Source organism: Passer domesticus, chromosome 4 (genome assembly GCF_036417665.1).
Source record: "Passer domesticus isolate bPasDom1 chromosome 4, bPasDom1.hap1, whole genome shotgun sequence".
NCBI classification, from domain to species: Eukaryota; Metazoa; Chordata; class Aves; order Passeriformes; family Passeridae; genus Passer; species Passer domesticus.
Genome location: NC_087477.1, coordinates 58777915 through 58801113, shown reverse-complemented (window position 1 = coordinate 58801113; position 23199 = coordinate 58777915). Strand labels below are relative to the sequence as shown.

Below are 23199 nucleotides of genomic sequence, written 5' to 3'. Positions count from 1 at the left end.
GCCTGGAATCAAGACCATTCATACTACTGGACAATTGGACAGAAGGATAAAAGTGCAAACGTGTATGTAATGGCCAAGTCAGGAGTCAGCAATGCCTCCCACTCACCTGATCAGCCTTGCCTCTCCAAACAGCTCACATGCTCTGCTTCAACACATCTAATTAAAGTGCACAGAGTGCTGCACTAAGGCAGCTGTGCTCTTTCTGGCAGCCAGGGTAGCTCATTTACAGCTTGGTCAGGTATTTTTGCATGCATTTCTGATGTAGAGGCCTAATTGAGGCAATTGTTATTGCTGCACAAACAAGGCAAACAAAATAATGCCTTTCATAGTTGCAGGCTTAAAGAATGGACTGTCATGCATGAAAAAAATGAATGGGAAACGTAAGACTCTGGATATGAATTATTTACGGTTGCAATGGGATTACAGTAGCTGTGGTTGGTGACAAGCTGTGTGATATTCTCTTCTTTGTCAAACATCTCTGCCAACTTGAATGTTCCAATAAATCAATGTTACCTGGTTAAATCACTTTAAAGTAACTGGGTTTTGGCAAAGCCTACTACCACCTCGTGTCTTGCAGCAGCTTGCTCTGCCCTCCCCAGAGTTCATTCCTCTTTCCTACAGCACCTGAGCCAGCAAAGGTGGTAGATCCTGCAAAAAAATAGAACTCCACATATTTTTCTGCCAAGAAGAACCTGTGTAATTTCAAGGCAGTAGTTACAGACTTCCTTCATGTAGAATTTTTATTCCAGCTGACATGCCAATATGTTTTGAAATTTCCACTAGCCGTATGGGCACTCCAGAGACCAGACCATCAGCAGCTGTTCACTGAATGTAACCAAAATGTTTTCAGCATGTGGTCAGGGGTGCTGGACATGCTAGAGTGCAGGAAACAGTGGAAGACAACACCATGCACATAGGTGGGAAGGAGAGCACAAGCAAGTACCCCTGCTCAGCACAGCCCTCCCAGCTCTCTGCAAAGAATTCATTGTTGACACTGGACAAGTACTGGTAATCTCAGTCTATTTCAATAGGGACCAAGAGATATGCAAATAACATAACCTGGTGGATTTTTTTCTTCTTCTTTCTTTTTCAGCAGAAGATGGTCCTGAATCAGGAATCCTCTCACTTTCATGTAAAAGGCCATGTGATTTCATTGTAAGAGGCAGCCTTCAAGAGTACCCTGGAAGGCAATAAGATCAAAAAGGACAATGTGGGATTTCACAAGGGTTATTGATGGAAAAACTCACTGAGGTTCTTGATGGCAGTGATTTGTTTAAGGCAATTTGGGCAGTTTCTCAATAGCCAGAGGCTTACTTCCTAAAAAACAAGAGGAAGTGTTTGCTAACTTAGATTAGCCCAGTGGCTAGAAAATTTATGTTTAGACAGGCCAAGCTGCCTTCAGTGTTGTAAATGACTGTAAAAAAGTAAGAACATCAGTTTCCCCTACGGGCTTGGTGTCAAGCTTTCCCTTACGACACAAGGGTGTCAAGTTCTGTGACAGCCATACCCTACCCCAAACTCCATCTGCTGAGGCCTTAAGGCACAGAAAAAACCAAACCTTTAAACAATAACTAACTAAGCATCATGGACTCTGTGAAAAATGGGTATTTTATGATTGGCTTTTCGCCAATCATATATTAATCATATTAATATATTAATTAATCATATAATCAAATATTAAAATTAATATTATATGTGTTCTGTCAGAAAGTTATGCTGTATTTATTTTCATAAGTAGTGTGTTAAATATAGTTTTAGGTTATAACATAATGTTAAAATAGAAACTATGCTATGTAAGATATTTTTTTAAAGAGAGGACTCGCACTGAGACAGCAGCCACAGGACACCTAAATCTTTCAGAGAAAGAGAATTTATTGCTCTTTTATCGGGAGATACGAACTTCTTCCCGCCTTGCTCAGCCATGAAGGAGCCGGTAGGATTAAGAGGAAGAAGTTGATGATGACGAGAGAGGATCCTCTGTTTAAATGGAATTTATGCATCAAGTATGAAATGTATGAATATGCAACAAGCTGTTGTTTTTAAGGGTTCATCCTCTGTTAACGGGTGTCCTTTTTCGGGCTTATTTTGCCCAGAAAAAGGTACCCGGAGGTCCGTAACTGTTTGTTCTTATTGTCTCGTGTTGTCCTAATCTCAATTGTTCAAATTTTTATTACTCTAATTATATTACTATTTTTATAACTATTTTTTTACTATTAAAATCTTAAAAGCCAGTGACTGGCGTTTTTCACAGACTCCATGGCAGAGAGCAAAGCTCCCTCACCCCGAGCCCTGGGGCGTGCGGAGGAGCCGCTTTTGGAAGGGTCCCCGGCCGCAGCTCGGGCCGCCGGGTCCCGCCTCAGTCACTCCTCGGCGGAGAAGGATCGGAGAGGGAAAGGGGCGAAAGGAACGAGCGGCCAAAGGCGGGCGGGGGCAGGTGAGGGGCGGAGGGCCGGAGGCGGGCGGGGGCCGGGCAGCACCGGCGGGGCGGGGCGGCTGCGCGGCCATTCCCGGGGATGTGCGCGGCTCCCTCGGTAAGTCCGGAGCGGTTTCAGGGGCACAGCTCGCCCGTGGGGTCGGGTGCGTGGGTGGCGGTGCGGGAGGACGGCGGTGCCGGGCTCCGGGGCCGAGCCGAGGCGGGGCAGACGCGGAAGCGGCGGCCGCGGGGAGCTCCCCTCAGCCCGCCCGCCGGCCCGAGAGCGCTGCCGGCACCGAGCGGCCCCCGGGGAGCTCGGCGCTGGAAAAGGACCATTTGTGGGTTTATGGTTTTAAATCTCCCCTGGGCCACGAGCGACCTCCACCCCCCCGCCACTGCGTATGTTAATCTCCTCGACTTTCACTCCAGAAACAAAAGTCTTTTATAATAATAATAATAATAATTTAGTAGTTCACAGTGGTGACTGAGGGGTCAGCTTTTTGCTACTTCGCAGATTCATGGCAAGGAAGTAGATTTAAGTCCATTTAAGTCACAGGGAAATTCCTGAAAGTCCAGGAAAGTACGGAGGGGTGCAGAGTGCACATGTTCACTCGCAGGATGGGATCACAGCAGTAGTTACTGGACTTAGTAATGCAAAGTATTCACAAAGATGGAGAAGAATAATCCAAGTTCATATCAGAAAGGCAGCTGCTGAAGAAAAGTGCACTTCTAATATCAAAATTACTATTATTTTAATACTTACAAAGCAATACTTACAGGGTATTTATATCTCCCCAGTGATCCTAGTGTTGACAGACCTCTTATTTTAAAAATATGGCTATCTTCATATCATCACCAAAGTTAACAGAGTTGTCATTGTTCTTGTTTTCATTAGTGGTGGTTTCCAGAAGAGAGGACGCTAAGTGGTTTACCTAGGATTGGAATTGAATTAGCTTAGCTCTTCTGTGTGACTCCAAAGGGAGTCACGCAGAAAGGGTTAGGGTTAGGTCTCAAGCCATTGTTTAAACTGAATTTTTACAGTTGGTGTGTGGGCACTTACTGCTTACAGGAGGACTGACAGGTGAGGATCACTTTCTTTTGTTAATTGCCACTGCCCTGGATGATCTGAATTTCAAAGGCAATAACCAGAGCTGACAGATGTTTCTAATGAAAACTAGACTGAAATTAGGGCCAAGTGCTCTACATGAGTACTCAAAGATACTCTCTAATCAGACATTCCTGTCCCACCTTGCTTGTGCCAACATGAGTACTTTCACAGCTGTAATGATGGATTGGGAAATCCAGTGATGTTACTGTCTTTGAGTTAGTAAAAGGGCTTGCAGATCAGTGAGAACCAGGTTCTGTAAGTACCAGACTCATTATGAAGGAGTTGACTGAGCCAGGAGTGGAAGGCAGAAGTGAGAACAATTCTGTTCAGTGTTAACTTTTAACTCAGTTCAGCTGCTCACAGCAGTCATAATCTGTTGTCTTACATAGTTTTAGGGTTACTAGGGTCAGAATTTCAGTATTCTTAACTCCTTGCATATTTTGTTTTTAGGCTTCTAAATATTTTGGCTTCATTTTTATTAATAAAAACTTTAAAGATACACATTTGTAGTTGAGCCTTCAATTGCTGTAGGTTACTTCTCATTTTCAGGTTTGAAATAACATCTCAACAGTATGTTTTATAGCCTTACAGGAAGTCTCTAGTGGTTAAAGTGGATTCACAGGTTATTCCTGTCAATATATCCCCAAGCAGTAGGCAGATTTTATTGCTCTGTGGCAAATCTGATTGTCTTCCTGAGGTCTTACAAGAGTTGGTTTTGTCAAAAATTCACTAACCCTGTAGCATTAGACCTGAGATCCTCAATGGGTGCCTTGGGAATTTATGGAACTTTTGAGTACCTGATTATGTAGGTGTCTTAGAAAACCAGAAGAATAGAAAAAAATAGAAACCTAATCTAGGATTTTAGGAACTCAGGTACACTTTCTTGCTTTAATAGTTATTTTTGGTATAAATTTCAATGAGTATACTAGACCTTACCTACACAAAAGAGTTTTGGCCCTTTAGAAACCAGCAATACTGCCAATATGGCTCAATTTATCTTAAAAGTATTTATGGTAGCATAGGGAGTGTACATGGCTACAAAGAAAAAAAAAAATCACATTCTTCTGCATTACATGAACACCAGTATAAATTTTTAATATGGTCCACACCTTAGTCTTACTGTGAAATTCATGTACATTTCACACATAACAAAGCATCTGTAGTGACTAAATGCTGCCTGACCATAAGCTAAAGGTGTATCTGTGTGGAAAGACAGTCATAAAAGAGTAAGATTTAAACTGTAAGGTTTTGGTTTACAGTTTTGAGACCAATGTGGTGCATGAGAACACAGCATAAAGGAGAACTTTTCTGATGGAAAAAAGGGATGTAAAATATTTTCACAGATGATCACTCTTCAGCAGTTATTTTATTTTAAAAATATTTCATCAATTTAACCCTAAAATTTGCTAGTGTGTGGTTTGGTTCTGTCCATTGGTAGAAGATCTGATTGGCATCCTAAATAACTTTACCCAAGATGAAGGAGATTTTCTGCTTTTATACTGCTTCATATTTTTCTGCTCCCACACTGTAGTATGTTAACCAGTATTACTGCATGGTTTACTATTAAATTATCTTGCATCCATCTTTGTGTCATGGCCTTGGCATTTCTTGGGTTTTACTGCATCCTGATGGTTGTTTTTAATTTGTGAAGAGCTGTTGATGGCTGGCTTAAAATACCCATAACTAAGAAATTTCCTTTCTAAGATCCAAGGCTCTTCAAGGCTTGCAAGGTTTCAGTGTTGCCTGTGCTAAATAAGACTTTGTAGGTAGGAGTGCATGGCACAATAGTACCGCAGCAACTGATTTTTCATACTAACATCTGCCTTCCATTCTTAATTCAATAATGCTTATATCTCTTTTATAGATATATCTCCAAATATATGGTTGCAAATGGCCACATAATTTTCTCAATTTGAAGTTTTGATTCCTGCAGATTTTTGGCTGTTTGTCCCATAAATTGACAGCAAAAGTCTCTTATCCAGATCTATTTGGCATATTAGAATGTCTTAGCAGATTTCCTATTGGCTTGCAAATGTGTGACAAATTTGTGAAATTGCATGTTACAGAGAAAGCATAAAACCTAAGGAGAAAAGAAGTATTTGTTCTTCAGAGTATAAATTAATCTTCAGGCCCTGGTTCCCTGAAGCTTCTTCATTTTCTGCTAGCTTATGAGTTTTGAAAGATGATTAACAGGAGTTTTTAACATTCAGCCTGTATAGTTCTGTCAGTGTAGTGCTAGTGTAGAGTAGTGTAGTGAACCTGTGCAGTAACACTTGCTAAGAGGTTTAAATAGGACTTGTGTGGACTGGGGAGGATCCACTCTTCCCCATTGTGTAGTGTGACTTCCATCTAAGATAGCATTTTTTATATTCCCTGGTCACCCAGAACCTCAGACCTAAGCAGGAGATCCATTGTCTGAGTTGCTTCCCTTCTAGGTGCTGTAGAAATTTTTCAGGTAAGATAATGAATTTTTTTTAATTGCATTTCTGTTTGCCAACAATTGATTTATTCCTTCCTCCTGGAAACTAGCCCTGATGAAGGCTATTGCACAGTGCCTGAGAAGCAGCAGGATAGAGACACACACCATAAGCATGCATGTGTCAAAGGTCTAGGGAACATTCTTGTGAAATATGTCATTACCAAGTGCATTTAACAAAGAATTTTCTGAATGAAAAATGAGGACTAGTTATTTGGAGGTCACAGCAAAAGAGAAGGATGTTGTCAGAAGGGAGGAAGTGGTTAGGAGAAGCCAGGCTGAGTGGTAAGGCACTTCACGTGACATGTGAGCAAATGACCACAGCATAATAGTAAGGTGCACTTCCAGAGCAGGATAAACGTAGGCTAAATTATCTGCACATCTGTTCTGCTGATGATCTTAAGAAATTATCTAGTATGAGAGAGATCAGGGATTGCTAAGTGATTTGCCAAAGGCTACCAATAATATAACTGGAATTAAGGAATTTTTAGTGTCAGCTCCATCCCCCAGTAGGAAAGCTCAGAGTAATGGGTTGCATGCAGATATGCAGGTGATACTTCACAGAATTGGAAGCTGACAGAATTTACAAAAGACTTTACAAAGTGGAAGGGAAGTGATGGGGAAAGAAAACAACTTATAGACATGAAATACACATACAAGAGAATGCTTACATGGGGCTTTATGATGCAATGCCCTTCTTCCAGGGTACAGACTCTAGAAGTGGGGGTTTTCTCAGCATTACCACTGGCAGAGAGTTCTCAAAGACTGTTTTGGTTGTGATATAGGATGGTCAAACATGGAGAGTGTATAGTGTTGATCTGTCCTGTGGTAAAAATGATGCTGTTGTGCCTTGCTTTAACAAAGGTATGACAGGCAGCTATGTCATGTTAACAATATCTAGTCCCTCCAGTTTTAGCAAGACCAAGAGTGTTTACTTGAGCACTGTATAGTGTGAAAAGGAGGACAGGATAGCTTGTGTGAGGCTGTCCTCAAAAGTTAGCATGTGATCATTTAGGCTTCCTGTTTTCAAATACATGAGCATTATTCCTGGGGGTTTTAAACATAAACATATTTTTTAGAAATTAACTTCTAAAAATAGTGCTTCAGAGTAACACATCTTGTAGATCATTTGCCAATGTTTCCAGAAATACCTGCTGTTTTGTATTTCTACTTTAAGTTCACATTAGCTGGGGAACTCAAAACTTGGCTATGAAAAATAACATGACAAGAAGGTCAAATAATGTTTTAAGGGACTTAATTTCTCAGAAAAAAAATTTAAAATAGCGTTTATTTGATCTTTGGTGACTTAATCCTCTCAATTGTCTAACATGAAGCTGATGAAACTCCTTCTGACCACAGAAAATGTGTTCAATACTTTATGAACCAAATTTATTGTGGAAGAAGAATAAAATTACTCAAAATTGAGTTAAGAAATGCAAAAGAGGTTTATTTGGAACATCAAAAGTGCTATTTTAAAATGCTGATACAAATTATTTGAAAAAATAAATTTGCAAAGTAGTATCTCAGTCAAATCCCAAGTGAGTCAGAGGGCATTATGGCAGAGGATGAGATGCAGATACTTTTTTCCCAGGATGTGTTAATTGTCTGATTCACCTCTCTGATCATAGGAGATTAGTTGTTATTTCTCATACAGTGTTTCCAGTGCTGTGGGTTTGTGTTTGTTATTTCTCATCCCTACAATCTTCAGTTTTCTTAGATGTAGTTACATTAGAACACCGGAGATACTGACAAAAACATGCAGTGCACGGAACTGAATCTGATGTTTCCTGTTCCTTTCTAAGCTCTGCTTCTCTGAGGAAGATGGGGCAGTTTTGGAGCTGTGTTAGGAGTCAGAGAGATGTATGTGGTGGGGGGTGACTGCTCTTCGACATTGCATATGCAGTTTAAACTATTAGCTCCTCATCTAGTGGTGAGGAATTCCTTCTTAACATGCTGTCCTGTTAAAATGTTCAGTGCTCATCCTCCCTGCTTTCCCAACTGCTTTATCTTGTAAAAATGGTGGTCACTGAGTATCAAATGCTAGAAAAGATAATAGATTATGTAAGCCAAAAGTACTTAGAATTTAGAAAGTTTTGAAATTTGTGGGGTGTATTTTAGCTGTGTAGGTTATTTTGCCTACATAATTTTTGCTGAATGAACAGGATTTCCTGTTTAAGCTTTTGCATTCGCATTAGCCCTGGGAGGTCAAGATAGAGTTCCTTCCTTCTTTAACAGTATCAGATGTTTGTTTCACTGGTCTTAGTGAAAATCATGTTTGTTTTCATACAAATGTAACCTGCTCTCAGGTATCTGGCTGGTGGTAACTTGTGAAATTTCCTGGCATTTACTTACTAAAGTTTGCTCCTATGTCATTGTACACTTTAACAGTGAGTAGAGATATGTCAGATTATTGGGCAAAAGTGTGGTTAATTGACACACCCTGTATGATTCATGCTGAAGATGAAAGCTTGAAGTAGTCTGGTAAATTTAAAAGAAGAAACGATGGTAAAACTCTCCCTGATAATCCAGCATAGTTTTAGTTAAAGCAAACATTTATTTGAAAAGGTCTTCCATTGTACAAAATAATTTTCACAGCAGAGACAATTAAGGAGAATTGTTGTTTCTTCAAAATGTGCAAGCCTTAAGGATATCATCCAAAATCCAGAAGTTTGTTTTTTTTAATTGCTGAACTGCTGAAATTTGTGATTGCATGAAAAAAAAAAAACCCAACCTACCTCTTTTCAGCCAGTCATCTTTTAAAATTCTTTAATTTCTAGTACTTGGTTCTTTAATTCAGTCCTGACTTTTGTAGATGAGTGAATCTATGTTAGTTTGGGAGTTTGAGAGCTCTACTTGTATTGAAATCTGCATAGTCATGTATGGACTCCACTAGCAGTATGTTCTGCAGTCCCTGAACAGTTTGAAGACCTTTCAATCTTTAGACTTGTTCTCAGGCTCAGTGTAAGTTAGCTGGAGCATCTCTTTCATGTGTGTACAGATCAGTGTTCATATGTATGACTGTATGGTAGCCATACATTTAAAGTGATTCATTGGTGTGAAGTAGCTGTTTCTAAATGTCAGTTCCCATTTCTGGAGGAAAGGCTGACCCTGACTGAAATGGCACAGTAACCTCTATACAGAGGGCAGTCCCTCTGGGAACTGTCTCCCAGGCAGCAGGATTAGAGGAAGCAAGGATAGACGATGCCACATTGTGTGAAAATAAGAGGATGCCATGTGTTTTAAAAAATCTTCACAATCTCTTTCTTGCTTCTCTAAGAAGTCCCAGACATAGCTGCATACTCTTGCAACCTTTGATAGTCTGATGATTACTGGGACCACAAGGTTTAGGACTGAGAAAAAAGGGAAAGCCTTTTCCTCATGCTGGTCCCTTATGATGCCTGGGGCAGCCCTGCTGAAGGGCCTTGGAAGCACAGCAGGGAAATGCTGTATAGAGGTTTTGGTGGTTTTTTCCTCTCTTTCATGTGCAGTTCATGGTTTCTAAAGAACATGATTTTCATGTACATGGTTCCAGTCTTCCCAGACACCATGACAGTCGATAGCTATCCACAGCTAATGGTGATGGGACAAAAATGTCCCATCTTAATTTGATGAGATGAAAAGGCCAGATAAACATTAGAGAAAAGCTTTCTAGCTGTGCCACAGACATCCTGGCTTTTTAGAAAGTTTGAAGAATCTCCTTTTTCAGAACAGAATGGGTTGATGTGGAAATACTAATATTACCCAGTTTTCAGAGGACCTGGTGAGGGCATTGTGCTCATGTCAAGAATTCTGCAGATGTAATAGAAGAATCAAGGAAGATATGTCCAAGAAGATAGTCTGGATAAAATAGTCAAGTTGATAGTTTGGAAAATTACAATTTAGAGCAACATTTTGAAGGAATCTGAGCAGGACAGAGTGGCATTTGTCAGTAGAAGAGAAAGATACCACATGAACAGAAGCTTGAATTGACTGAAACCCAAGTCAGGATTAGTTTGATAACCACACAGGAGAGTTTGTTATAAAGAGATTTCCTTTAGGAAAATGCAGCAAGTTTTAGAACTTTCAGAAGCAGCTTTTGTGTGGGAATTTAGCAAGAGGTTTTAGTTAAAAATTTTGCTAGAATCTATGCAGGTAGTAAAATACCAGATGGTATCTGAAGCAAGAAGTACTGATTTTGGCTTGTGCAATATATAGTTTTAAAAAAATGTATGATGAACTGTTCTATGGAAGAAGTAATACAAGAAATGTAGCAACCACTAGTTAAAACTTTCAAATTGTAAAAAAATTGGTATAAAAAACAGCACTTTTGAGCTTCAGCTAAAGGATGGTTTGTGCAAGAGGCCTTTTCTGACTTCATTGGGTGATTTGATAAAGTGAGCAGCACATACAGCTAAAAGTGAGTATCACCTATAACTATGAACTTTGGCTCTCTGTAGGAAAACAAATTCCTGGGTAGAATGCTAGAGCTTAACTAGGTGGATAAAGTTGAAGCATTGGCATGAAATTTATTAATCCTCTGTCAGTTGTTAAAAGTTCTCAAACCTCTTTAATTCACTGGAAGAAGTTTGGTTGATGATAGCTACTTAGTGCCTTTCACTGGCAAGTCCTCACTTTGTGTCAAAGCCTCTATTCAGATGCATATTACTAGATTAGTGACTTCTGAGTTTAAGGAGGTTTGTTAACCATCAGCATGGACTGCAGTGTCTGAGATGAGGATTCCTTTCAAAATGCTGTTCTCTGCAGAATTAGCAGCTTGTCTGCCTTTTTGCACCATGCTACAGCATGAGAAACAGGTGGGTGGACTTCTGTTACAAAAATATTGTGCATTTTAAACAGAGTAATCAAATTATAGAATCCTGAAAGGTTTGATGAAATTCAGATAAATTCAATCTTTGAAGCAGCAGTTCCTGACCTTACATAACCTATTAACATTCTGGGTTGGGTTCATTATGAAAATTACTTTTTTCCCTAGGCTCATTCAAAACTGTAGCTGTGACTTTTTGTTGAAAGCCTTTACAGAATTGTTGTGTGACTTGCTGTATTTTCAAACATTTCTAGAGAGATGATTCGCCTTGGACTATAAAGTGTTTCAGGTGGCAGAAATGGCAGATCCCATCCGCTGGGCCCGATACCGCTGGCAGCGACTGATATCAACAGAGGGCAGAGAATGCAGCAGCAACAATTCAAGTAGCAAGTACTATCAGCCATCAAAAACTACTGGCAAACATAGGATAGTGATACCCTGTTTGGGACATTTTAAAGAAGAGTATGAAAAAGTATCAAAACTGTACATGAATAACAAAATACGGACTACTAGGTATACTTTATTGAATTTTTTACCACGGAATTTATTTGAACAGTTTCACAGGTAAGGAACTCCTTTTTGGTTGTGGTAACTCTTCTGAAGTTGAATACTTCTATTTAAACATTTGTCTGTGTTACTATATGTTAAAAAATTACTCCTCCCACTGACCTATTGCTTCTGAAAAGATACATGTTATATGGCCAAAGTTTCTTGAGGATCATAATTGTTAAGCTAATCCTTTTCTCCTTAGCTTATGTGCTTTCCACTTATTCTGTTCTTTGGACTGTTGAACTGTTCCTTGCTCTTGGAGCACTGCCACACACCAATCGATAGTGGGATTTTCAGCTTATTTCCTGCAAATGTCTTTTTCCTCTTCCCTCATGGCTTTCTGTCTTGCCATTTTTTTCATCTTCCTTTCGCTTGGAGAACTACAGATCTGTCAAGCTACACAAGGAGGTTACAGGATGGCTCCCTTTTTAAAACGTGTCATCTTCCCTAAGAGATGATAAAATTAAGTTTAAAGGACCTGGAAATTTGAGAGTGCAAAATTCACCAGTGCTTCACTCTGGAGAACATGTGCCTAGAGGACATTTTTGAAAATACCGGAGAAATCTTAGTTTCTGCATTACCTGATCATGTATGTTAAGCAACTGTGTTGCTAGGTAATCTGTTGACTGGAGAGAGAAAACAGAGTTCTGGATAGTTATACCTTAAATTGCACGTGAAGAAAAGATAAATTGCTGATAACTTAAATGTATGTATAGCATGAAGTGGGGAAATAAGGATCATTGCCTGCTAGCACAGTTAAATCCTGTGTTTTCTCTTTGTTTCAGAGTTGCCAATTTATATTTCCTCTTTCTGGTTGTCCTAAATTGGGTTCCTCTAGTTGAAGCTTTCCAAAAAGAAATTACAATGCTACCTCTGATAGGGGTTCTGACAATTATTGCAGTGAAGGATGGTCTGGAAGATTATTCAAGGTACAAAATGGATAAACAGATAAACAACTTAGTAACCAAAGTATATAGCAGGTAAGAGACAAGAGTGTATGTGGTTTATTGTTATTATTGGATTATGACTATTATATGAAAGAGTTGGTGATAACTCTTTTGTTTACCTTCTGGATACTTATAGAAGCATAAAATAATATAATTTGGAAAAGGTGTCTGAAAGTCATTTAGTCTTAACCTCCTGCTCAAAACAGGAGTGTTTATATCAGGGTCTAATTGTGACTTGATCACCAGTTTTGTTAAATGGTTATCATGTTAGTGTAAAATCAGGAAAAAAAAGTTTTGCTTTGAGGCAAATGAGTTCATGTGTGTGTTCATACTGTATTAACCAAGGTACTTTGACTAGTGAAGCATTGTTAAACATAGCGTTTGTTTCGAAACATGTATTTTTAATTCTTCTAAATAGCTTAATGGAAGTTGAAAGGCTGCTAGTTTATTGTTCAATAATGTCATCTTGTTGTACTTTGTACAACAAGTATTTTGGAAAATGTCACTTTTGATATGTTGTAGTAGCCACCACAAATAGCACCTGTAGGTTTTTCTCAGTTTCAGCTTATGCATTTGTAAAAAATCACTGTTCTGTGTATTCCAGGAAAGAGAAGAAATACATAGATGAGTGCTGGAAAAATGTCAATGTTGGGGACTTTGTCCGGCTTTCACGCAATGAAATCATTCCTGCTGACATGGTGCTGTTATATTCTAGTGACCCAGATGGGATCTGTTACATTGAAACTGCAGGCCTTGATGGAGAAACCAATCTAAAGCAGAGACAGGTGGTGAGAGGATATTCAGAGCAGGTAAAAACTGTGCTTTTCTAGTAGTGTAAGAAAGCTGACATGACAGGTGGTGAACTAAAAAAATCCAAACGACTCAGCCCTCTAGACTGCCTAACTCATGGTAGCTCAGCAATCCCCATCTGAAACTCAAGGTACTAGGTAACACAGTTCTAATTTGTTGCTTGAGTGGTTTCAGAGCAAATCTTTGCGTGTTCGCATAACCCAGAGAAAGACAGATCTATTTCAAGTGATGAAAACCATTGAAATTAACAATTCAGGTAAACCTCAAGTAGTTAGTTACGGTACATAACATGTCATGGGTGAGAAATTGGAGTTTTTTGGAAGGGATTTCTGTGCTATAGGAAAACCTAGAGAGAAGAGCAGATACTATCTTTTTCACCCTTTCTTCACACTGCAAACACTTTGTTACTCCCTTATAATATTTCAATATTATTCCTAGCAGCCAGAATGCTGGAGGCTGGCACAAAAAAGACAATATTACAAGATTAAAGAATCCTGACATTTCTGTAGACTTCAGTTCTGCTGCTGAAACACCATGCTTAAAGCAACAGCAGGGAGCTTCAGTGTTGTCCGTAACAACCAAGTGTTGAGACCTCTGGTCATAAAAATTACCTGAACTGCCTCTGAATTTACAGCAGTGGTGAGGAAGTGAGAAGTTGTCTCTAAGTGCCATTACTTAGTGGGTATGGTAATACCAAAGGCATGATGTGCTATCCATGAACAAGGCTGTTTCTTATCCCCTAACAGTCACATGCTTGCTTTTATTTTTACTTCTGTTTTTATTCTTATTTCTTGATTTAATCTTAAAACAGCAAGGCAGGAAGCACTGTTTGATCTTTTTTTTTTTTAAATATTATTATACAAAGCAAAATGCCAATGGTTCTTCAGGCTTACAGCATATACTGAGGTGGCCCAATTCTCATACCAGCTCCTGCTACCAGGGGGATTGAGTTCCTGATTTGAGTTCCACTGAAGAAAAAGACGTATTTCTTTATTTTTTGAAAGCTTGTACCAAAATTCTAGGAAGAGTCATACTGTCCAAAAAAAGTGTCAATTCCTTCACCATTCAGGACTGTTCATTTTTTCAAATAGGAAAAAAACATTTATAGTTATTATAGAGTCTTCTTGTCAGGATTGCTTGGTTTCTGAATGTACAGCCATGGTCTGTTTCACAGACCTTGAGTGCACCTCCGGCTGAGCTCCAGGCTGGGAATTTGTCCTTATAAACTCAGGCTGAGTAAAACTGGCATTGCCATGTCAGGGGTTGACTGCCTGACCTCTCCCACTTTTTAACCCCAGAAGAAAAGGAATAAACAACACCAAATTAAAGAACATATGAATACAAGAACTACAGAGTCTTAATCTATTTCCAAGGTTGTTATGTCCTGCTTCTTTGTGACTGAGCAAGTAGAAACACAATGAAAAGGTTTATCAATGGGGCACCTGTTGGTGCACATGGGATTCCTTTAAGAGAAGGCAAGGCAAAAGGAAAGCAAGAGGCAGGAGCTGAAACTCTCATAGTGATTTTTTATTATTTTTTCAATGCTTAAATGACAACAGGAAAGAAATGGGGAAAGTAACTTGAGGCTTCTTAAATTGCAGTGGGTAATGAGACACAGAACACTGTCTCCAACCATCTTGGCATTCAAAGAGAAATACACAAAACAGAAGAGGACTGACTTCCTGAGGTTAATGAACTATTTTGTGAACAAACTGACATTAATCTGCTGCTTTCAAGATACTAAAATGTTGCTTCCTCTCCTTTTCCTTCTACCCCTCATGTGGTTAGCTGAACCACGTGCAGGTTCATGGGGGTGGAGAAGGTGATATGCCATTAGCACTAAAACACTGTGAATAGTGAATATTTCCTATTTGATTATAAGAGATAGCAAAGAACTGCAGCAGTTGGTTCCCTCTCAGCCTGTGTGGTCAGTGACTGAATCCAATCCTGGCTGCAGCATCCTCAAAGCTAGTGGCAAGTGCTGTTCTTTTCTTCTGGTAAGCCTAAGCCGAGTTGATCAAAGGCATTCCTAGGTCTCCTCTTCCACCTTAGCCATACACCCACTCCATTCCCATGCTGTGTTATCAAATGGTGTATATGTCAGGAACACAGCACAGCCAAAGCAAGTGGGCTTGGCCCTGGGAATCTGCATCTCCCCATTTCAGTGAGTGTCTGATGCCTGCCATTCCCAGCTCCCTTACTCAGTTTCCATCTTCATTGTTTCCCTTCTTTAGTGACCTTTACACAAAATCCAAGTAATTCTAATTCTGCCAAAATGTAAGTCTTCTCTTTTGTGCCAGGAAACATAGGAAAACTTCTCAAGAAATAATGTACAAAGACTTCTACTCTCAGTATTTGCTTTGCCAAAATTATGATTATAATGAAAAAAATATAGAAAATAAACTTATAGTCCAGGAAGATCTGTGTGTCCATATCAAGAAATCTGCTTTTTGATATAGTTTTTGTAACCTCTGTTTTATGCTGGCAGAGTGTAGATAGCTGTGTCCACTATAGATTACACCCAGAGTTTCAGTGCTTGCTGCTTCAAGGTATATTACAGGAAGCTCCACCAGCAGTATATATATGTTTCCAGACAATGGAAGAAAAGAATTGACTGCTTTGACTGTTTCACTTTGAGATTAGTTCCTATTTGGGTAATCAGTGTACAGTGCAAAATTCTTGCAAAGCATCAGTCAAGTTTTTCTGTACAACATCTTACAGAAATGTTGTGCCTCCGATGCAAATCAGCATGAGAAGCGTCAGTGGAGAGACAGGTCTTTCACATTTAACTAAGTTTGCAAAGAGACTGGATGTATCTTTGTCAAAGGCTGTGTTCATATTGACTTCAGGTTGATACAGTGCAACAAATCAATATAGCAAAACATAGCAAAAAAAGAATTTTAATCAACCTAACAAAGTACTTGTAACAATATGATGTCCTCTGAGTTTCAAATTCTAGTTACAGGATTTTGTTTTAAGCTCACAGTTGCTATTTTGCCAGTGTGAGGTCATCCAGTTGATGGAGTACAGCCTTCTCAGAGACTTGTAATTATGTTGAAGATATGTTCAGTAACACCTGTGAATTAGAGAAGTGAATTGGAAGTTCGAAAGCTTAAATTGGTCATTGGGGTTTTTTTCAAAGAGTAGAACAAATGACTTTCCGAAGAGTTAGTGGCAGGTACTCAGCTTGGAAATTACTCAGTTATATCAGAGGCAAGCCTGTGTTATACTAGAGACTAGAAGCATATTCATATGCCATTAATGGAAATTAAATCACAATAGGAGGTAATTCCATAGATAAGGCCTTTTGGCTTTTTTCTTACTTCTGGTCATGTTTCATTCTTATAAATACAGGAGATTTGTTTCATTTGACTTTTCACTGAAGAGCTCACCTGCTTTTCGTTTGCATTATGTAGTTCTGGTCTTTCATAACAGCCCTTTCTTTGGTACTTGCAAGTCTCAAACATCATTGCAAAGTTCCACCTGCTTTCTTTGTGTTAGCATGGAAGTCATCCTGATCCTGGTCATGGTATTGGGAAAAAAAAAGTCTGTTTGAAAAAAATCCTGCTTGCAGAGAAGACAGTGTCTCTTCTTTCTGTTTTTTCATTATCATACAATGAGAAAAATCTATGGGAAATCTCTGCCTTTCAGATGTTCTTAATGCTTTTGCATTTCTTTCTTCCTCCTCATCCTTCCACCCATTTTTTTCCTCTCCAGTGTTCTCAAAATATCAGCAATTCAAGTGATACTTGACAGTGTTTAATATTTACTAGGAAGTCCTATGGTGTGTAAATCTGATTTATACTGGGTAGGAGACCATCAATACCACCAGCAACCTACAGTTTAGAGGCTAAATTATTAGATAGTAGTATCTGAACCTCTAAATCTACAATATTTTTAGGTTCTACGCATTTTGTCTGAGTTCTCTGGGTTTTTTTCCCTTCCCATGGCTTTAGGTCTCTGAAATTGATCCAGAAGAATTTTCCAGTAGAATAGAGTGTGAAAGTCCTAACAATGACCTCAATCGTTTCCGAGGCTTTCTGTAAGTAGACTTGCTGGCTCTTTAAACTATTGTCATTTGCTTTGGCATTCTTACTGATTTTCAGAGATCTTGTAATGTTTGCTTTAAGAAATAATGATATGGATAGAGGTCAGTTTGCACCACTGCGTTTCTGAGTGCAGTGCAACAGACAGGGTTTTTTGAGCAGCAGATGGGGCACTGATGCTTTTTATTTTGTATTAAATATTTTCAATATCTTAGTTCAGGTTGTTTTGCAAACTTCATACTTGAAATAGCTGTTTTAAATCTTCTCTTCATAACATGGTATCTATGGTATTTGGTCTGGACCACAGCCTGACTGGGCAAGCTGTATTGCTTTGATTTAGAAATCTGAAGGACTGGCTTCCTTTCCTACTCTGATTTGTTTTGTGTAACCTTCAATCAATTGATCAAACTCCTTTTGATCAGTGTGCCTATCTATGTTTTTTCTTCAGGCTGGGTTTATGTTATGCGTTTCCTCCATGGTTCGGGTTGGAAGGAACCTTAAGGGACTAGATTATTTTTAAGGTCCCTTCCAACCCCAACCATTCTATGATTCTGTGATACTTAAAGGTTTATGACTTTCTATAGATAATAGGAAAACTACTTTTTTATGGGATGACCTGTTTTCCGGGTTTGTGAGTTAGAATGTCTATATTCTTCCCTTTCCACACTGACACATTAGATATTTGAGAATAAAAATAAATACATATAAATCTGAGTCTCTGAGGAAGCACCTTGACAAAGAGTGGGCCTAGTTGCTCTGCAAGTATACCACAGGAGTGACGTTGCTCACTGTAAATTTATTATGAGATTTAAGATTTTTTTCAAATATTTTCTGATGCTGATAATCCAAATAGGATAGGGTTTCAGATTTCCAGTATTTGTCTTGGATCTCTTGTCAGTAGTGTTGCCTGCTTCTCCTATACCAGATGGCAAATGCTCAGATTTTCAAGGGTGATCTGCTTTCCTGTTACTCCATTCATTTGAAAAGTCCAATCAGATGTGTCAGGATGGCATAAAGTGACTTGCAGCTTCTTTGGGAAATCTGTTCCTAGTGGTTTTGAAAAGCCTGGTTGGTAGTTGCTGGATTCCTACAGCTGACGTGAGGTGCTTTTTTTTGCAGTGAGCATTCAAACATGGATCGAGTGGGTCTCAGCAAGGAAAACTTACTGCTCCGAGGATGCACAGTAAGAAACACAGAAGCTGTGGTAGGCATAGTGGTATATGCAGGTTAGTGAACTGCCCTGGCTTTGACAGACTGCCTTGCAAACAAGATAGTTGTGTGCCTTGAGAAACAGTATTGTACAAAGGGGAATTGGGAGAGTAAAAGCTTGAATCCAGCAGAAAGCAGCCATAGCTAGAAATATTAAGAATGCATATCTGGGTTAAGTTTGTTTCTGTTTTCACAGTAAAAAACTGATATCCCTGATTATTCCTGGAAGGGCAGATCTGTTGGGTGTGAACAGGTCCTTATTCTCAACTTGTTAGTTGCAATGGTAAACTGAGATTTTTAAATGGATATGGAAATGTGTGACTTGCTTAGAACTTTTTCTTAATCAAAACTGAAGCTGGCACTGTTCTGGTTCTGTTCTACACTTTGTAGAGAGGACAGAGGTTTTTACACTAATCAACATGATGCATCCAGCCAGATAGTTGTAACACAGGCGCAGGATTTTGTAGAAAGTGCTAAAATTATGTGGAAGGGTCAAGAATGATATTTCTAAAGGACAGAATATTAGTGACAGTTAATGTAAGCTAATAAAAGTTAACGTATGCTTGACAGATTTTGATTTAACTCTTTCAGTTTTCCTTAGGACAGAATTCATGTATTGCAGGAGAACCTAATTTACTCATATTTAAAATGGCTGTTCAAATATTATTTAATAGAAGTATTTGGTTTCCCAAACCTTTAGAAATATAAAGCACCTGCAGTTGTGATACCTGTTATTAGAGAATTTCAACCTCCTTTTTGGTTGCAGGTCATGAAACCAAAGCTATGCTGAATAACAGCGGCCCTCACTACAAGCGCAGTAAATTGGAAAGAAAAGTGAACACTGATATTGTTTGGTGTGTTCTGCTTCTACTTTTGATGTGTTTAACTGGTGCAATAGGTAAGTGAGAATCACTCAGATTCCTGCTATTTTCCTCTCTCAGCCTACAATGGTTAGTGTTTTGTTTTAGGGCTGATTGATTTTGTCAGTCTTCATCCTTATGTAATTTCCTGAAAGTTGGGAGTTCTGTGAGGTTTAAGTTCATGTCATCATGTTTGATCTGCAGTGTTAAAAAGTGTGTTCCTGATGTGAGATTTTGGGTCTGGATCCTCTTTCTCCATTCAATTTATCTTTTTTCTAACTAACTGTTCTGCAAAACTCCTATTTTCCCTTAGGATTTTTCAGGTAACATGAGATACATGTACACATTGAGGTGAGAGACCTAGTGTAACTAGAGTTGCACTGACTTGATATTTTAGGGGTCGATTAAATGATTAGCTTGAGTACATCTAAACAGACTGCCTTTTCTGATAGATCATAAAGGTGTTTAAAATATGTTAAAAATATGTTTAATAATGCTTCTTCAGATTACACTTAAAAATGATGACATGGTGATGTGTTCACTAGTAGACTAAAACCTGGACAAGCAAGGATAACAAAATTAATTGCCAGCGGTTTTCTTTTGGCGGGGAAAAAAAAAAACCTATTTGTGAAGTGTAGTTAGTATTTCTTTATTTCTGAGATATGCCATATAGATGCTGTTGATAGAAGGCGTGTAAGGTGTTTCTTCATGTATATATTGATACTTTGGACTCCTGTTGGGAAAAAAACCCCGAGACATAAAATTGTAGTTTAAAAGCTTAGAAAGAACTGCAGAGTACAACAGCTAGCATAATAATCCTGAGCTGTGAAACGCTTTACATAAAACTGATTGACATTTATCTTGTTTTGTTTTCAAGGTCATGGAATCTGGTTAAGTAGGTATTCGGAAATATCTTTTTTTAACATCCCCAGGCCAGATGGGACATCGAGTCCTCCAGCATTAGCAGGCTTCTATATGTTCTGGACGATGATAATTTTATTACAGGTAACTGGTCTGCTTTGAGCATGGGTTATAGTCTGACCTCATTTGTACTCTTGAAGTGACTCTTCAGTAGAGCTACTTCATGCTTGTAACTGGCCAAAGACTTGGGTTTTATTTAATCCCTATGCTTTATTTTGGTAGGTCTTGATCCCTGTTTCTCTCTATGTTTCAATTGAAATTGTCAAATTGGGACAAATTTATTTAATACAGAATGACATTGATTTTTACCACGAGAAAACAGACTCAACTATTCAGTGTCGAGCGCTAAATATTGCTGAAGACCTTGGCCAGATTCAGTATATTTTCTCTGACAAGACTGGAACCCTCACTGAAAATAAGATGGTTTTTCGGAGATGCAGCATTGCAGGACAGGAGTATTGCCATGAGGAAAATGGTAAGACACTAAACCTTTGTTCACCTGGATCGTTTTTCCAACATATTTGACCATGAACTGTGTTCTTTATTCCTTATGGAAGAAGTCATGCCTTCTCGGTCTTGTTTCTCTCCATGAAATATTCAGAACCCAGAACACTGGAAAATTTCCCATCTATTGTTTCCTCTCTTTTTTCCCCTCCAACTAGAGTGCCGATGCTTACCTCGCATTTTAAGGTTTAAACTTCCTGTTGACCATCCCAGCAGTGTACCACCTTTATGTAGTATATGTTTAGACTGCACTTTGACATAGTTCTGCTCTTGAGGACATAGGAACCCAAGTTAAATAATGCTTAACAGTATTAATACATTATTTAACAGTAATTTTAAGGTACAAGTCAATCAGATGTGTGTCCATGTGTGTGCTAATGCTGCAAAGTACCTTCATTAAAAATTACTTGTATTCTTACTTAGTTCGTACACAGCTGCTTATTATTAGGCAAAACATCAAGAAGCAGTGTTAATGAAAAGTTGCTGTCTTATTGTTGAAAAGTGTAGGATCTTTCAATGTGTATTTCATGAGAGCCAACTTGAAGTCTTCTGCAAGCTGGGAGAAGATACAGCTCCAGACACAAGAGAAAATTGGGCAGAGTGCTGTGAATGAATTAAATAGCCATTTTATTAATTATGTAAAACCACAAAGTATTTATTACAGTTACCATTTGTATGTACTTGTGCCTGCAGAAATTTGCTCTTTTGCTGGTGGACACTGCAAATATTCCATATGAGATCAAGGGTGAGGTGCTGATGATGGGTGGACATGTGAGGCACAGCTGTGTAGTAAACCCTCTTCGTGGTTTTGATGGGTTTGCTGCCAGATAGAACTGCTCACAACTGTAAGCAAAAGGCACACTCTGCTGGCCACAGCAATAAATCAGTTCAGCCCTTCCTTTGTTGTGTCACAGGACCAGATATTACAGACAAATTTTACAGCAATTTCTGCACATGTTTTTTTGGAAGTCTTATGATGAGGGTTCCCAGATGCTTCTTTGGCTTTGCATAATTGTCCTGGGAAGGATGACAACAACAAAGTGAGAAAAAATGTTTTAAGTTTTGAACTTGATGAATGAACAATTTAAATAAAAAGCACATTATATTTTCAGAGCATTTCCTAAATCAAGGAAAACTTTCAGAAAAGAAACCAAAGAGTGGTGTGAGTGATGCAGCTGTGACTGATTCAGGTCTCAGTGTGCCAGGGAAAGTATGCCTCCACATGCTTCTGCTAGCAGTTCATATAAAGTCATCTTCCAAAATTGTTAGTGTGTTGATTAAGTACATAATTACTTCCTCCTGTGCCCTGTCTTTTCCCTGGAGAGTAAACATGCATTTCTTCCTAACAAATTAGAAATTATATGAGCCCTGAAAATCAGTTTGAAAAATGGAGGTCCTGTTTTTTAGCCCTGGTTTATGTGTGTTTAGATGCATGGAGCTGCTGTTTGCAAGGCTCTTGCTACATATGGTGAGAGTTGCAGTGCAACACAATACAGTCTTTTGCATAGAAGCTGCCTATCTGAATATGTATTTGTGTTTGTATCTGTATTTCCCAGCGTAAAGGGATGCTTGTGATTCAGAATAATCCTCCATAGAGATGCCCCTAGGTGGTGGTCTGTCTAAAGTGAGGTGTGCTTCTTGGATCATGGCAGTAGAGCAGTGTGGTGTTTGAAGAGATTGTCACATGTTACTTCAGACAGAGCATGCAGCTTCTCCACAGCCTGGAAGCAGAGCAGAATGGGCATGTGTTGTCCAAGCCTGCCTCTACAAACACACATACTAAGTCATTGGTGCTGCTTTCCAGTAAGAGTTATCAGTGCCTTATGTGGCATTTTTTATTTGGTGGTTGTGGAGAGCCACAGTCCGTTATGTTCCCACTTACCTATTTTTTAAAACACCTAAGTTACTAGTTTCATACTGATATAAGGAAGATGGCCTGCCAAGGAAGGTGTAAGCTCTGGTCTCCCTGTTTCCTTGGACTCCTCAGAATAGCAGGATGGAGGACAGGATTCTTTCATTTGTGTTGCAGAAAGACAAGACAGTAGAAAATACAAGACTCACAAATGACATAATAAACCTAATCCCATCTCATTTAGAGCAACAGATCTGGGGACTGACCTGTGGAAAGGTTTTCTGTTTGTATAAAACAGAATGATATCCTGCTTTTCACTTCTTTCCTGTACATTTGGTACCACTTGAAATAAAGAAATGGGGAATTAATGGTGTTGCTGGACATGTCTGCAATCTATGCTAATGTTGGTTTTTTGCTAGGATGCCATTGTTTGTATTCAGACTTCAATGGAACAAATAGGCAACACACAGCACTCAGAACGGTTTTCCATACTGTCTGTGGATTTTAGGCACTGGAAGTGCTGGTGTATGCTCATGGAATGCTGTTTTCACAGTGAGAGGTAAAACTTGAAAGCTGAATAGTGTACATAGTTCCAATGCTTTCCAGAGATTTCGATTCTGGCATGTGGTCAAACACTCTCAGAACTCCAGTGCAAACACTTGGATATGTTCTTAATCAAGCACATCATAGCATAGGAGTG

General features: G+C 39.0%; 1 protein-coding gene and 1 long non-coding RNA gene across 7 annotated transcripts in view; one reads left to right on the top strand and one right to left on the bottom strand.

The window, feature by feature from the left end:
- Positions 1 to 961: 961 nt before the first annotated feature.
- On the bottom strand, positions 962 to 3613 carry LOC135299340 (uncharacterized). The gene is made up of 3 exons (XR_010361321.1): positions 3481 to 3613; positions 3191 to 3345; positions 962 to 1180 (listed from the first exon to the last, which is right to left on the bottom strand). It is a non-coding gene; the product is annotated as an uncharacterized LOC135299340 (long non-coding RNA).
- ATP10D (ATPase phospholipid transporting 10D (putative)) overlaps positions 2412 to 23199 on the top strand; it is a 41473-nt gene continuing 20685 nt past the window's right edge. For 5 of the 6 annotated variants that reach the window (XR_010361320.1, XR_010361318.1, XR_010361319.1 and 2 more), the window contains exons 1-9: positions 2470 to 2531; positions 11056 to 11365; positions 12136 to 12330; positions 12902 to 13106; positions 17064 to 17149; positions 18273 to 18379; positions 19129 to 19260; positions 20100 to 20227; positions 20366 to 20618. Coding sequence is in view for 3 of the 6 variants with exons in the window: in XM_064418242.1 (XP_064274312.1) it covers positions 11100 to 11365; positions 12136 to 12330; positions 12902 to 13106; positions 17064 to 17149; positions 18273 to 18379; positions 19129 to 19260; positions 20100 to 20227; positions 20366 to 20618 (1372 nt within the window). In the remaining 3 variants the exon portion in view is untranslated. Of the gene's footprint in view, positions 2435 to 2469; positions 2532 to 11055; positions 11366 to 12135; positions 12331 to 12901; positions 13107 to 17063; positions 17150 to 18272; positions 18380 to 19128; positions 19261 to 20099; positions 20228 to 20365; positions 20619 to 23199 lie in introns of those variants that run through there. The other variant, XM_064418243.1, reaches the window with a different exon arrangement.